The sequence below is a fragment of the Mauremys mutica genome, chromosome 10, assembly GCF_020497125.1.
Source record: "Mauremys mutica isolate MM-2020 ecotype Southern chromosome 10, ASM2049712v1, whole genome shotgun sequence".
Classification (NCBI taxonomy): domain Eukaryota; kingdom Metazoa; phylum Chordata; order Testudines; family Geoemydidae; genus Mauremys; species Mauremys mutica.
In genome coordinates, this window is record NC_059081.1 from 80,719,229 (window position 1) to 80,730,949 (window position 11,721).

Genomic DNA, 11,721 nt, shown 5'->3' on the forward strand with positions numbered 1-11,721 from the left:
TACTGCACTTCCTAGAGAAACACCATCCACATCAATGTTTTTTGATATCCAACCTTATGAACCCTAATTAGTCCCTTAATCTTCAATCTATAACTTCACCTATCATTTAATTTTCCTTTTATGACTAACATCTGCAAAGATCACAAACTCCCCTCGTAAATGATAGGGTTTTTTTTTTGATGCCCCATTGTTAACTATGTGAAACCTTCACTCAAGTTATGTTTGTTCCTAGGTAGTTCCCAAACATTTCGGGAGTTCATCTATCCCTGGAGCTGTTGACATATGTGTCGCTTCAAGTTGTCTCCTCTGTGGCTATGTTTGCATAAGGCAGAAAAACACCCCGCTACTATTTTCACACTTTTTCATCTTTCAGAGCAGGAGAAGGTAGAGCCGTGATGTAAATGCAAAAAACGCAAGAGAAAAGCAACATCAGGTCTGCAGCAAAGACATTTATCAGTCTAACTAAATCACTCAGCAGTGTGAGAAACCTCTAGGCCCTTGTGAAGACAACGCTATGTCGACGGAAGAGCATCTTTTCTGAACGTAGCTACCACCGCTTGCAGCAGTGAACTAATAAAGTAGATGGGAAAGCTCTCGCCCGCTGGCTTACAGTAGCTGCTATCGAAGTGCTACACCGGTGCAACTGCACAAGCATCAGCTTAGCTGTGTTGCGTTAGCGTCAGACAGAAAGCCATCGATCAGGTCTCAACAGTCATGTGGCCCTTCAGTCTGCATTTGGAGCCCGACGCACTCATTGCCTCACTGCTTCCCATCATTGCTACAGCATGAAAGTCCTTATTCCCCACAAGGCACCAGTTTGTGAGTCACAAGGAAAGGAATGTCCTTTGAAGACTTTTTGCTGCTCTCTCTTTACTTCATGGAACTTTGGATCGAAAGATGGAAGAGAATTAGTCGCCATCTATCCCAGGCATTCTTTGGGACTGTAATCGTTTGACTGAACTAGGGAGTGGAGTAGACAAACTACGTTCCTCACGTCATTCGTCACCCTAGCTTCCTCTGTAGCATATCAGAGGTTCCCCAGCACTTGGCAAAGAATTAAAGCTCTCGCTTAACAATTTGGCCCAGAAAACATGCGACCTTTACATGCGTTCACCGAGGAAAGAGCACACGTTCCATGATTTCAGCCACATTCTAGGCAGAGATCACTTCCTTTCATACAACTACTCTGGTGCCCATTTCTGCCCTCCAGCTCTGCTCACTCCAGGCCAAACCACACCCTGAGCTCCTCCTGTTTTCCTGACATATGTGGCTGAGCAGTAGTGCTTGTATTGCCCCTGCCTCCCAATCAGCGCTTTCCTCTACTTATCTCTCTAAAGCAGTGGAGAAAGGGCTTCTTCTCTTAGAACCGGCGCTCGGTAATTCCAACACTGTCCTTGCCATAGCTGCTTTTTGTCTGGAAGTGGGGATCAATGTTTGAAAGGCCTTTGTGTGAGGAGGTGGGGGCAGAGACCAGATCTCTGGCCATTTATGCTGGTGAACAGCACCCTTTGTTTCTGCGGTCTGTGTAGGGCTCACCATCCAGCATGGGGACAAACACCTGATGCAAGCTGAGAAACTGTCCTTGATGTACCATGCACTCATATGGGTGTTGCACCTTTTTAGATGGAAGGTCAGCAGCGGACACAGCATACATAGTGAAGAATGGCCTAAGTGGCCTTCAGTGATGGGTAAGGGAACCCACGGCCACAGAGACACCCTGGGCACGGGTGAGGATTGAATCTTGGCCCTTCACCATCAACAGCAGAAGCCCCTCACACTCACACATTCAGGAAGCCATGGAAGGCTCTGACTGCAGACACCCCCCTCTCCAGTCCCACTGCCAAACGGTTGCCTGCGGTGACAATGAAGAAGCAGGAGACCTCCTATCAGAGAACCCCAGGGCTGCACAGTTGGGTGTCACTGGGAGCCATTTACAGCAGGTTCTGTAGGGCAGTGTTTCTCAACCAGGTTTACTGCCTTCCCAGTCTCCGGGTTCAAAGCTCCGCAACCTGGCTCCCTTGTTGTATTATTGGGCCTGACTCTGTTGCGACTGCTCCAGGTTCTCTCTAGCAAAGGTTCCCAATCTCTGCAATCTCTCCCTTAACTGTAGAACATGATGGACAACCCCCTGTCCCTGGGTCTCTTGTTCTTCCCAGCCCTCCTCAGAAGGTCGAGGATACCTCGGGGTTGTCTACCATATAAGCGTTCAAATGGAGAGAACGCCGTCGAGGCTTGGGGAACCTCCTGTATAGCAAACAGCAAGGCTGGGAGTAACGTATCCCACTGTTGCAGATCCTCGTCCACCAACTTTCGTTGCATACTCTTCAAAGTCTTACTAAAACGCTCGACCAACCCATCCATCTGGGGGTGGTACAGGGATGTCCTCAAGGCTCATATGGTTGGCCATCAAACAGGAAGTCACATAAGTTCCCCCGGTCTGTCAAGATCTCACGGGGTATCCCTACCCGGGAAAAGACTTTGATGAGTTCAGCAGCTATCTTAGGGGCAGTGGCTGTCCATAATGGGACTGCTTCAGGGTACCGGGTGGCATAATCTACAATCACAAAGCTGTATTGGTGGCTCGCAGCACTCTTTTCTAAGGGGCACACCAGGGCGACTGCTATTCATTCAAAGGAAATATCAACTACTGGAAGAGGTATGAGGGGTACCTTGGCATTCTGGGCATGATGCACAGTAATTTTTCACTTCTTGGTGAATCCCTGGCCAGAAGAATCACCACACCACCCATTGGAGGGTATTTTCTCTTCCCAGATGCCCTGCTCAGGACACCAAATAGGCAAGGTGCAACAGTCCCTGGCGCAGCCTTCGAGGAACCAGCCGCTGACGGAGTATTTCCTGACTTTGAGGCTCCTCCACCAACCAATAGAGGCAATTTTGCCATACCGCAAAGTGTGAGCCTTGGGGTCTTCAGGAAACCTCCTCCCCTTGGTCCCCAACAGTGGCCTATTCTCAGGCATGCTTAAGTGTGGGGTCTTCGTTCTGTTCCTGGATAAAATCGGCATCTCGTTCCAGCTCTCCCTGGACAGAGGAATCTGTCAACATCAGTTGGGGTACTGGGGTCTCGGTGGGTCTAGAGGTCCCTTCCTCAGGATCCTCCTTGTGATCGCACCCAAGTAGCCCGCTCTGTACCTGAATCTCATCTTCTCCCATGAGGGGGTTCAGAGCGGCTTCCTGTAACAGAACCACAGCCAGTCTTGCCCTAGGATCACTGGGTAGGCTAGCCTTGGGGTTGAACCCACCAGGAGTTCGGCTCTTCTGTTGCATATTACCAGCATTATCCAGGACGTGGGATCCGAATGAAGGTCACCATGGACACACTAGCCATAAATAGGGTTTCCGTCTGGCTTCAGATCAGGCACAAAGATCACCCCGGATGGGGGTTAGACTACAACTCGAATCAATCCGTGCTTTCTTCGATGAGCAGCGGGACCCCTAGATCCCCTGGGCCCCTCTCCCGAGCCCAGGGGCTGGTAACCCAGACTTGCCTGTAATTGCAAAGGATTGTAACACTCAGAGCTGGCTGAACAATATCACCCAACATGCAGACAGGCTGGTGGGACTAGCCTGTGAAGTAGACCCACCCAGCAGGATGTTTTCTGCAGTTTTACTCTCACGCTGGAAGTTTCGAACATCTAATAATTGTTGTGGAAAAATTGACCACACCGTTGATTTTTGGGTCAGACACAGCCTTGATGGCTCCTTTATTCGAGTATGCATACAAGGAAGGTCGGCATGTCCTCCAGCACGAGGTCCAGCCGCCTTGCATAAGTTTCACAGTTTCAAGCTTATAAAGGTAAAAACCGCAAAGCGTAATCACACGTTACAAATTTTATTATCCTTATTAGGTATATTCTTATTGGCAGGCCAATCAGAGTCCCTCTGGGGCCGCTACTCGGACCCTCTTACCTTCTAGGGGTTTTCCTGTTATTCCCTAGAGGCTTCTGCTTTCACCATTTTCCCCTTCTTGCGTTAAACTATCTTGCGTACCTTATTGGTTACTAAATTGCTTAATATAATTGTGTCTAGTTGTCTTGTACAATAAGCTTTGTTTCCCAATTGTCCCTTGTGCCCACCTACGTGCGGTTTCAATTGTACAAGACCTAAATTTTCCATTGCTATCACACTGTTATATGAGGCCATGATACATAATTACCAGTTGGTGTTGGTTCCTCTTTTCTATAGGCCTCCTTGATTATGCCATACTATTGCAAATTTTCCATTTCGCCTATGGCAGCCTACTGTTACTTATGCTAAGCTAACTTAATATTAGGCCAGCGAGACAGAGTCTTAGGGTTTTATGCGGGGTGGGGTATGCAGGGCCTAGAAAATCCCTATCATATTGAATCCCTTCTATTCTGAAATGGGGACGTGCTTAGCTTCGGAAAATGATGGGTTTGGAAAAATGGCACCACACGGCACCGTCCCCTGTCCCCCATGGCCCATGATCCAGCACCCACCAACCAACCAGCGCCACACCACCACACATCAGAGCCCGCCAACCATCCCCCCATGGCACCATTCACCAGCACCCACCAACCGTCCCCCCGGTGCCACCCTCCAATGCCCACCAACCGTATCACTGGGTGACATGTTATGGCCTGTCAAACTAGATGATCTAAAAGCCTTTCTAGTCTTAAAATATGCGCCATCTCACGGAAATCAATCAGATCACTCACCATGCAGAGCTGCTCAGCGCCTGCTTGGCTTCAGTCTTCTCACAGAAAACAACGTGTGACTGGACAACTAGCAAAGGCACCATAGACAATAAAGGGGAGGGGATACAGAGCAGGATAAGTAAAGAACATGTCAGAGCTCATCTGACTAATCAGAATGAATTCAAGTCAGCAGGGCCTGATGCTATTCACTCCAGGGTACTGAAGGAATTAGCTGAAGAAATCTCAGAGCCACTGGCAATAATATTTGCAAATTCATGGATGACAAGAGAGATCCAGGAAGACTGGAGAAGGGCTAACGTAGTACCCATCTTTAAAATGGAGGAAAAGGAGGAGTTGGGGAACGATAGACCAGTCAGCCTGGCCTCAATCTACAAGCTACTAGAGCAATGTATAAAACATTCAATTTGCGAATACCAGGCGGATGATCACTAGCAGCCAGCATGGATTTATCAAGAACAAATCATGCCAACCCAGCTTGCTTTCCTTCTTTGACAGGGTAACTGGTTTGGCGGATAGGGGGAATGCGATGGATATAATATACCTGGACTTCAGCAAGGCTTTTGACACAGTCCCACATGACATTCTGATAAGCTGGAGAAATGCAGGCTCAACACAACTACCATTAAGTGGATACATAATTGGTTAAACAACCACAAAGAAAGAGTAACTGTGAATGGAATAATGTCAGATTGGAGGGAGGTCTCAAGTGGCGTTACACTGTTCTGGGTCCGGTGTTGTTTAATATCTTTGTTAATAATCTGGATGTTGGAACAGAGAGCAGACTGGTCAAATTTGCAGATGACACAAGGCTGTGGGGTGAGTGGGGGCGAGGGGGGGTTGCAAGCACTTTGGAGGATAGAGCTAAAATTCAGAGGGGTCTTGCTACTTTGGAGAACTGGGCTGTAGACAACAAAAACAAATGTAAGGTGCTAGACATAGGGAAGAAAAAACATGCACAAATACAGAATGGGGGATAACTGTCTGGACAACAGCAATGCTGAGAAGGCGCTGGGAGTTGTGGTGGTCCTGCTAGTGAAGGCAGGGGGCTGGACTCGATGACCTTTCGAGGTCCCTTCCAGTTCTAGGAGATTGGTACATCTCCTATTATTACTATTACTATTACATTTTTAGCACAACCTCCACATGAGTCAGCAATGTGATGCTGTTGGGGGGAAAAAAAAAAGAAATGCAATTTTAGCTTGTATTAACAGAGGCCTAGCATACAAGTCACAGGAGGTGTTAGTACTGCTCTACTTGGTGCTGATTAGGTCTCTGCTGGAGAACTGTGTCCAGTTTTGGTTTCCCAAGTATAAAAAGGCTGTAGAGAACCTGGAAAAGATCCATAAGTGAGCAACAAAGATGATCAAGGGATGAAATACAAGCCATATGAGCAAAGTCTGAAGGAACTAGGCATGTTTAATTTGGAAAAGAGGAGATTAAGGAGGAGACATGATTGCAATCTCCAAATACTTAAAAGTCTGCCTTAAAAAATATGGATAAAAGTTGTTGAGGACAAGAAGCAATGGGTTCAAACTACAGCAGAGCAGATTTAGATTAAATCTCAGGAAAAAGAACAGTTAGATAATGGAACAGACTGCCTTGGGAGGTTGTGGAAGCTCCTTCTGTCATAGGTTTCACCCCACTCTGGACTTTAGAGTACAGATATGAGGACCTGCATGTGAACCCCTAAACTTAATTACCAGCTTAGATCAATAGGCTGCCACCATCCAAATGTTTGAGTCATCTGGAAAACTCTGTCTTCCCCCCAAAACCTCCCCCTCCCTGGGTAGCCTTGAGAGACTCCTCCACCAAGTCCCTGGTGAACACTGATCCAAACGCCTTGGATCTTAAAACAAGGAAGAATTACTCCTTCCCCCTCCCCTTTCCCCCCCACCAATCCCTGGTGAGTCCAGATCCAATCCCCTTGGATCTAAAAAACAGGGAAAAAAATCAGTCAGGGTCTTAAAAAGAAGGCTTTTAATTAAAGAAAAGAAAGGTAAAAGAAAAAAACCTCTGGGAGACAGCATACAAGCTGATCTCACAGACAACAGATTTAAAACACAGAGGCTGTTCCCCTGGGCAAAAACCTTAGTATACCAAAAGTTGATTATTTCCCTAATTGCACAAAGACAAGTTACAAAAGAAAATAAACATAAACCTATTTACCGTATTTTTCTGTGTATAAGACTATACTTTTTCCTAAAATCGTTAGACTAAAAATTGAGGGTCGTCTTATACACGGAAGTAAGCCGAGGAGAGAACCGTGCGGTTGCGAAACTGCCCATACCCCTATCCACCCCCCCACCCCCGAACTCCCCTGCCCTCTCTCCAACACCCCCTCCCTGCCCCCTTACCGCGCTGCCTGGACGTGGCTGGCGGCGCTACAGTCCGGCCGCGGCTGGAGCTGGGAGCCCGGGACGCGGGGCCGGAGCCTGGAGCCGGAGGATGTGGTGGGAGCCGGGCGGTGGGAGCCGGGCGGCTGGAGCCGGGGAGGGCCACGGCCAGATCCACACAGCCGGAGCTGGAGCCGGGCAGCCGGGGCTGCCGCCGCGCCCAGACCCGCGCTGCCGGAACCTGGCCGCGTGGCAAAACAGCAGGAGCCGGGTGGCTGGAGCCACGGGGCCAGGCAGTGTCCGGAGCTGGGCATCCGGGTAGGTGGGGTCGCGGCCGCCGCAGTGCCCGGACCCGCACTACCGGAGCCGGGCAGCCGGGGACGTGGGGCCGGGGCTGAGCGGCCGGGGCAGGAGTCGGGCGGCCGGGGACGCGGGGCCGGGGCCGGGCGGCCGGGGACGCGGGGCCGGGGCCAGGGCCGGACGGCCGGGGACACGGGGCCGGGTCTGGGTGGCCGGGGCAGGAGTCGGGCGGCCGGGGACGCGGGGCCGGAGCAGGGCGGCCGGGGCCGCGGGGCCGGGTCTGGGTGGCCAGGGCAGGAGTCGGGCGGCCGGGGACGCGGGGCCGTGGCTGGGCGGCCGGGGACGCGGGGCTGGGGCAGGAGTCGCGCGGACGGAGCCGGGCGGCCGGGGACGCGGGGCCGGGGCAGGAGCCGAGCGGCTGGGGATGGGACACGGCAGGAGCCGGGCAGGGCCGCGGCCGGAGACCAGCCAGGGCGCACGGCCCTCCTCGTTCCCTCTACCCCTACCTCGGCGTCCTCTTCCTGGGCCTGAGCGGGAAGCCTGCTTGCTTCTCAGCCCTCCCAGGCTTCCCGCGCTCACAGCTGGTATGTAAATGTTGCCTACGGTAATTACTAAATAAAAATGTGTTCTGTTTTATGTTTAAAATATTGATTTCTGAATTTTGGGTTAGAAAAGTGGGGGGTCGTCTTATACATGGGGATGTCTTATACATGGAAAAATATGGTATTCTTTTCTAAAACTTACTACTCTGATAAGAAGCTGGTTCCTTGATCTTTTTCACTCCAGCTGAAACTGAAACTGACTCTAAACCAAGGAAACCCCTCCTTCCTTTTGAAACATCTTGTTCCCCCATTAGTTCCTCTGGTCAGGTGTCAGCTAGGCTAGGTGAACTTTATAACCCTTTACAGGTAAAAGAGGCATTAACCCTTAACTATCTGTTTATGACACCTTCCCTGGAGGTTTTCTAAAGGAGCCTAGACAGTCATCTGTCTTGGGTGGTTTAGACACAACAAATGCCACATCTTGGCAGGGGGTTAGACCAGATGACTCTTGTGGTCGCTTCTCACCCTATGGTTCTATGATTCCATGCTTAAAGTTAAGCAAGTCCACAACCATTTAAAGGACTAGGGACTTAGTGTCTGTATCCTATTAGCAATATAGGATCCTCAGCAGTTTCAGATAGATCTCTTCTCTCTTCATAATAAAAATATTTTAGATTCTCTTAAAATCTCTCTTTCATGTGGTCCTTGGACCATAAACTGTTTTTGCAAACTCAGCCTAGGCCTCTTTCCCCTTGTAACCACTAGAGGGAGTATGTGTTATTGCGGCACATTTCTAATTTTCAACAAGATAATAATTTGTATAGTGCCTAGCTTCTAGAAAGGAAGACCCATGAGCCCAGCACTAACACTGCATATCAATCTTTGCACGTAGTTAGCATGCTTCAATGTGCAAATGGATAATCAAGGGCCCCTTGCAGGTTGCACAAACAATCCTGCTGTAGAATTCGGAACGATAACAGACAAGGACCCCCAAAACAGAGAGACAAAGCAGGCTGCTCCCTAAGACAGTTTTTAATAATCACTTGAGATATATTTAGCATGCAGGAATCCTCTTACTAAACAAAATTTAGTCCAGGCTTGATTTCATGTGATACATGAATTAGTTGAACTGGGTTTCCCATTCTTGTGTCATTGCTCTTTTACGACACCAGAGAGAGCTGTTTGCATATTATATACTGTTCTCACTGTAAATCCGACCTGACTGAGGACATTAGACACAGATGTGCTTTAATATCCATACAGCAGAAAACAGTCTTAGACTTCTCTTACCTGCAGAGTAGAACAGGCCCCAAGGTTACCGTTTGTACCAATGACTCATGCCACAGAGTAGAACCTACTGAACATTTTGCCTGTCCTTCTAATACTCAGTGTAGTACTTCACACAAGCCTTTGCACTTGTCTCTAGTATATAGTATAGTATAGCATAGTCGAACTACTTTAACTAGCCCAGGACAGTTTTCTGTGGGGTGCCCCCAATGGAAGAACAAAGGGAATCCTCAGAGATTCCCGCCCCCCGGATTCCAACCCGCAGGTTGATTACCCAAGGACTGCCTTTTAACTTTCACCGTGGCAACCTCACTCTCCTTAAAACCTGAGTTTCAATTCCTTTTTGCTTTGGCTGGTTAACTGTATGTTCTTTTGTGGCTTGTTATGGTAAAACTGGTCTCTGCATGGTCTTTTTTTCTTATTGCCCTTGAAGGGCAGGAATGAAATGAAGGGATGGGAGCTTGGGGATCATACATAAGCAGGTGTATCTTGGAAACAATAAGATACCACATATTTCTATAGAGCATTAGGATGACTGTTATTACTTCTTTGTATTCCAGCAGCGCCTAGCAGCCTCTGTCATGGACTAGGGCCTCATGGTGCTTGGCACTGTACTAACAGAGAACAAAAAGACAGTCCCTGCCCCAAAGAGTTTCCAATCTAAGTAAATGGATCCCAAAATCAATTCACTTCTTCCCATCTCTAGTTTTTATTGCATGGGGACCTGATCCAGCTGTCACTGAAGTCAAGGGAAACATATGGATTGAGCCCTTGAACAACTGCTGTATTTTCCTCTCCCACTATGCACAAAAGCCATCTTCCTCCAGAGAGCAGAGAACAAATCTTTGGGGCGGGTGAGGCTGAGATGTGGACCTATTGCTGTGAGCTCTGCATATGGTCTGTGAGTATTGCTCACTTCCTCCCTGCATTCTGGGCATTCAGCATAATCTTTTAGGCCCCATTCCTTCTTGCAAAGAGGTTCCACTCCCTGCAGATACACCTCCTTGTGGCTGGGAATCAGCTTTCATGCCATCTGGCTCTTCCTCCCATTGGTTGCTCACACTGCATTCTCCCGCCCCCCCGGTGACTCAGTCCTCTGGCCAGGGTGACAAAGTCCCACTGAACGAGCTGTCAGGAGGAGCCGCTGCTGCCGCTCAAGGCCCCCCCCTTCACGCGACGCGCCATGGCCGCCAACCCCATCGTGTTCTTCGAGATCGCCGCCGACAGTGAGCCGTTGGGGCGCATCACCTTCGAGCTGTTTGCAGACAAGGTTCCAAAGACAGCAGAAAACTTCCGTGCCCTGACCACTGGGGAGAAAGGATTTGGTTACAAGGGGTCCTGCTTTCACAGGATCATTCCTGGATTCATGTGCCAGGGTGGTGACTTTACATGTCATAATGGAACTGGTGGCAAATCCATCTATGGTGAGAAGTTTCGTGATGAGAACTTCATCCTGAAGCACACAGGTGCTGGCATTTTGTCTATGGCAAATGCTGACCCCAACACAAATGGATCCCAGTTCTTCATCTGCACAGCTAAGACTGAGTGGTTGGATGGGAAGCATGTTGTCTTTGGCTGCGTCAAAGACGGGATGGAGGTGGTGAAGGCAATGTCTAGCTATGGAGCAAAAGACGGCAAAACAAAGAAGAAGATCACCATTACTAACTGTGGGCAGCTGTCATAAAATTCCTTTTTGTCTTAACCAACCATTCCTTCTGTAGCTGGGGCTAACATACCATGGTGTTTAGCCCCTTGTAATCCTTGTGTTCCTGACTTACTGCTGCATTTCTATTGGGTTTCATTTCCCTTATCTTCACAAGTCTAGCTGCACTGCAGAGTTAAGTTTATGATTATGAAATTAAAACAAGCTAAACCACAAAAAAAAAAAAAAAAAAAAAATCTCAGGCAGCCTTCAGTCCCAACTCCAGGTCCCATGCCACATTGCCAGTGTCTGGTAGGGGGACCCAGGCCTGTCCCCTGCTTCGGGTTCCAGTCCAGGGAGCCTCTGACTGGCAATCCAGGTGTGCTCAGTCTCAGACCCTGTTGCTGTTTCCCTTGGCTCCTTGTCGAGTGGCTACTTGTTACCATTCTAGGCCCCTTGAATCTCCTCAACATTGTCCCTAGACAACTAGGGAGTGACGGCAGATCTCCTCCCCACAGCCCTTCCTGACTGTGTACTCCTCGCCCAGCTCCTCCCGCAGCTGGACTTCATCGGCCATTAGGCCCTAGTTCCCCTCCAGGTGCAGCATTTAAGGTTACCTGGCTCCTCCTGGCCCATGGTAGCCCCTCAATGCTTGTGTGGGGTGGACACAGGGCCGCCCAGAGGGGGGGGCAAGAGGGGCAATTTGCCCCAGGCCTCGGGTCCCGCAGGGGCCCCCATGAGTGTTTTTCGGGGCCCCTGGAGTGGGGTCCTTCACTCACTCCGGGGGGCCCGGAAAACTCTTCCTCTCCCGTCTTCGCCGGCGGAGGGGGGGTCGTTCCGCTCCGGGGCGGAAGGACTCCCCGCCGGTGAATTATCGCCGAAGCGGGACCCGCCGCTGGGTCTTCGGCGGTAATTCGGCG

General features: G+C 49.7%; 1 protein-coding gene across 1 annotated transcript; it reads left to right on the top strand.

The window, feature by feature from the left end:
- Window positions 1-10,289: 10,289 nt before the first annotated feature.
- LOC123378473 (peptidyl-prolyl cis-trans isomerase A-like) lies at window positions 10,290-11,035 on the top strand. The gene has a single exon (XM_045032308.1). The coding sequence runs from the start codon at window positions 10,343-10,345 to the stop codon at window positions 10,841-10,843; it is 501 nt and encodes a 166-aa protein (XP_044888243.1). The 5' UTR covers window positions 10,290-10,342; the 3' UTR covers window positions 10,844-11,035.
- Window positions 11,036-11,721: the final 686 nt, after the last annotated feature.

Bases quoted from the DNA above. Each gene is read 5' to 3' on its own strand.
- LOC123378473 (XM_045032308.1), top strand. From the start codon at position 10,343: ATGGCCGCCAACCCCATCGTGTTCTTCGAGATCGCCGCCGACAGTGAG.